Source organism: Hypomesus nipponensis, chromosome 18 (assembly GCF_054491055.1).
Source record: "Hypomesus nipponensis isolate SF chromosome 18, ASM5449105v1, whole genome shotgun sequence".
In the NCBI taxonomy this organism is placed as follows: Eukaryota; Metazoa; Chordata; class Actinopteri; order Osmeriformes; family Osmeridae; genus Hypomesus; species Hypomesus nipponensis.
This window is the reverse complement of record NC_140378.1, coordinates 19,850,001-19,854,010: the sequence shown is the minus strand read 5'-3', so window position 1 is coordinate 19,854,010 and position 4,010 is coordinate 19,850,001. Positions and strand designations below refer to the sequence as shown.

General features: G+C 43.0%; 1 protein-coding gene across 2 annotated transcripts in view; it reads left to right on the top strand.

Moving 5' to 3' along the window:
* Nucleotides 1-717: 717 nt before the first annotated feature.
* pik3cd (phosphatidylinositol-4,5-bisphosphate 3-kinase, catalytic subunit delta) overlaps nucleotides 718-4,010 on the top strand; it is a 22,642-nt gene continuing 19,349 nt past the window's right edge. For both annotated transcript variants that reach the window (XM_084680813.1, XM_084680811.1), the window contains exons 1-3: nucleotides 718-879; nucleotides 2,025-2,253; nucleotides 3,375-3,607. In XM_084680813.1, the coding sequence (XP_084536939.1) occupies nucleotides 739-879; nucleotides 2,025-2,253; nucleotides 3,375-3,607 (603 nt within the window). In that variant the 5' untranslated portion in view covers nucleotides 718-738. The remainder of the gene's footprint in view (nucleotides 880-2,024; nucleotides 2,254-3,374; nucleotides 3,608-4,010) is intronic.

Here is a 4,010-nt window from a genome sequence, read left to right as displayed (position 1 = left end):
ATTCCAGAAATATATTTGGGTCTGAATTTATAAGTGGTTTGACTTCCATCTAGGGGATTCTATACAGTCACCTTCATAAGAGGTTTTCCTGACACTGTTAAACGCGCAACCCTCACTGTAATATGTTGAATAGCCGAATACAGTAGATAGGTCTCTAAAGTAGATATTATAAATCTATTAAATTCAAGGGTGTATTTCATTTGATTGCAGCACGTCTTGCTATATGTGAAATGCATGGATTGTGCCTTTTTAAATGTAGGCCTAGTCTACTTCTCCATTTAGGGGTCAGTTAGAACTTTGTAGCAGTCATTAACATAGCCTACTGTAATTTAGTTGACATGGGGCATTGATGACAGATCAATTTGAATATTCTTTAACGGAATGAAACGGAACGAGCGGTGCTCATCAAGGTTCATAATCAATTTGCTGATAGACAGGTTCGGGCAGGTTTATTTCACTGAGTTGTTCATAAGCTACCCTAATAATTAACAGTGCATAAATCAGTGATGTATGATTTGTAAATCGGGGATTAACCATTTGTAAGACCAAGCAACCCGCTTTTCGGGCTGCCAAAAAGGCATGCATTCAAGTTGCATGCAAACTTGATCACAGAGAGCATTTGCACTGATGCACATGATCCTCGTGCTGATAGCTAACCCGGGCATGCACTGTCTTTGTACTGTATGTCTGCATGACCCGGCGGATCAGTAAGCTGCCGGTAAATGAGAGGCCGTCACCATGCCCCCGGGGGAGTATGGGTTACGGGCGGAGTGGGAGAAGGAGGGGGACCCGGAGATCATGATAGACTTCCTGCTGCCCACCGGGATCCTCCTGACGTTCTCGGTGTCTCGCAACGACACCGTCAAGACCATAAAGAAAGTAAGTTTCACCGTTTTATCTGTGTGACCGTTGATCCCGCCTAACAGAATGTAGCCTATGTATTCGGTTATATTTTCAGTCTGTATAAAATACAAAATATAATATATAGCCTATATTTAAACAATAGCATACGTACACTATATCACTATATACAAATAGTATTTATGCCTACTGATATGTTACTCACTTGTTTTGTTTGTGTGCGCAGCATGTAGATACTGTATGATTATTATTGCTCAATATCATGGGCCCTATATGAAAACACAGGCGATTTTTATCAGTAGCTAGATAAAAAGCCAATTTTGTAAATGTCTGCTCTGTATTCTGAAGCAGTGGTACCACAGCGTTTATAGTTTATGGAGAGAGTCAGAAAGGTGGAACAGAGCCAACGTAGTGCAGTGTTGCAAGTCAGTAGGACAAGAAGAAATCTTGGTCTTCGGACCTATCAACCGCTTAATACTTTTTTTCTATTCAGAGAAATAGAACTGTCTCTCGACCTTCCCAAATAATCGTCAGAGTGTGGTGACGAACGTATCTTCTCTGTTGTAGCTGTGACGGAGTTGAAAGGGGAGAACGTGTTTTAGCTCTGTCTGCAAACCCAGGCCTCACAAATTGTTGCAGCAAATCTGTTATCAAAGTAATTCAGTACGCCAGTTTCTATGCCAACACTCCCAACGCTGTTCACAGAACACTGCTAGCATAGCCACTTCAGACGTTTTGATTTAACTGTCTTAAATATATCATATAGTTCTGAGCTGTTACGAAATGAACCGACCTTGATTTCGTGAAATGAAATCCCTCCTTTGAAAATATGTACTTAAACTGTGTACACACGGTTTTTCAGTCGTGAATGTTAAATATCCAACTGGTACTAAACCTAATGGCATTGATAGCCTACAGATTTCTGTACAATCATATACCACTATTCAGAAAGATAGTTATACAGTATATATTCACATAGTATGTGTGTGCGGTGTGTTTTTGTGTGTGTGATGTATATGTGTGTTTTTGTGCTATGGCATCTTTTTGTCTGTGTGTGTTTGTGTACGTGCATGTGTTTGTGCGTGCGTGTGATGGCGTGCATGATGTGTGTGACGGTATGTGTGTGTCTGTGTGTCTGTGTGTGTGTGTGTGTGTTCTCTCAGACCGTGTGGCGGAACGCCAGCAGCGAGCCTCTGTTCGGGGCGCTGGGCGACCCTGACGCGTACGTGTTCACCTGCATCAACTCCACGGCCGAGCGGGAGGAGCTGGAGGATGAGAGCCGTCGGCTCTGCGACGTTCGGCCCTTCATGTCCGTCCTGCGGCTGGTGGCCCGTGAAGGCGACCGCGTTGAGAAGCTCACCAACACCCAGATCAGCCAGCTGATTGGCAAAGGTGTGGACCCAATCCTCTCATAGACAGCACATGGATTAGAATTGGGGAGTGTGTGTGTGTGTGTGTGTTGGGGGGAGGGGGGGGGGCTGATGTGTGAGAAGCACTGCCAAAAATAAAGTGTGAGAAAGAGTGTGATGTAGCTTGTTACACAGCCACGGGAACTATAAAGACCGCCCACTTTTGCTGGGGTGGGATGGGATTGGTTTCTTGAGATTTGAGTGACAAGCAACTGAAATGACAGTACACCAGACGCCATCAGGTCACTGTGAAGACACACAGTACTCTAGTCGCGCACAAACACGACAATACAAGGAGCCTAGCAGGGCATGTTGTGTATCTGTGCTTTTAAAGTATCTTTTGATTGTACTTACATTTAAGTTTATTCATTTAGCACACGCTTTTATCCAAAGCGACTTCCAAGAGAGAGCTTTACAAAGTGCATAGGTCACTGATAATAACAACAACAAGATAGCCCAAAAGCATTGTGGGTAGCCAAAACAAGAAGCACACATTGTGAACAACCAAAAAATAAGTGCCAAAGGGAAGAACCAAGAGCATGTAGTTAAGCAAGTTACAATTAAACAACATGAATCTTTAAGTGCAAGTGTACCTGTAGAAAAGCAAGCAACAGTAAAATAAAAATAAGATTAACTAAAATAGAAAATACAACAGTTTAAATCAGTTACCACTAACCAACAAGAGTCATTGTGATCCTTGAGGAAACCAGCATTGAGTTCAGCAAACCATTCCTAAGTACCGTTGTACTCCCGGAACAAGTGCGTCTTGAGCCTTCTCTTGAAGGTGGAGAGACAGTTTGTGTCTCTGATGGAGGTAGGGAGTTGATTCCACTTGTACTTGTTGGAAATGGCAAATACACTCAAATTTGAACTTTAAACGGTCGTCTCAGAGGGTCTCAAATACACCTTCCGAATGTTTAATGTTCATCCTGAACCTGATCCATGTGTCAAATCAAATACTTATTTAAACGTGCATCGTCCTTTATTAAATATATTTCTTTCTTTTTTTAAATACAAACAAACATCACAGAGGGATTCGCAGATGCCCACAAACCAGTACTCGTAACCCACCTCTAACCCCCAAGGCTGTGTGCTTCTCCCCAGGGCTCCAGGAGTTTGAGTCCCAGAAGAACCACGAGGTGAACGAGTACAGGGTCAAGATGCGTTCCTTCTGCGAGGAGAAGGCCATGGAGAGGCAGCGGTTGCCGTGGTACCAGTGGATGGAGTTCAGCTTCCCTTGTGACCTGGAACCCTGCGCTTCGCTGCCTGGTTCCGGAAGCTTCAAGTCCAAAAACAGCAAGAAATTATTCATCAATGTCAAGTTTGATGCTAGCGACGTGAGTGTTTTCACGTTTCACCCTAGATTTCTTTTTGTGGTTTTTTTTTAGCAGAGGCTTTTATCCAAAGCAACATTCAAACAGGTCATGCACTAAGTGCGCAGTTTTAACAATATTCCAGTGGTTAGTGCTTAGGAACGGTACTCACAATGGTTCAACAATAACGTCACTACAATATTACATAATTCCTTGTTCCTTATTGGGGTATTAGGGATGCTGAGGAAATATGAACGTATGTTATATATTTTCTAGTCTGTGAGACCTTCGGGGGAGGGATTTCAGTCTTGTAGTCTTGAGGCTATTCTGAACGACAGTGAGTGCAAGTCATAACTGCTGTAAGTTAGTTTGTTTTCAACCTTGCGTAGAAGCATTCTGGAGGAGGGCTCGAAGTGAAACTGAACTA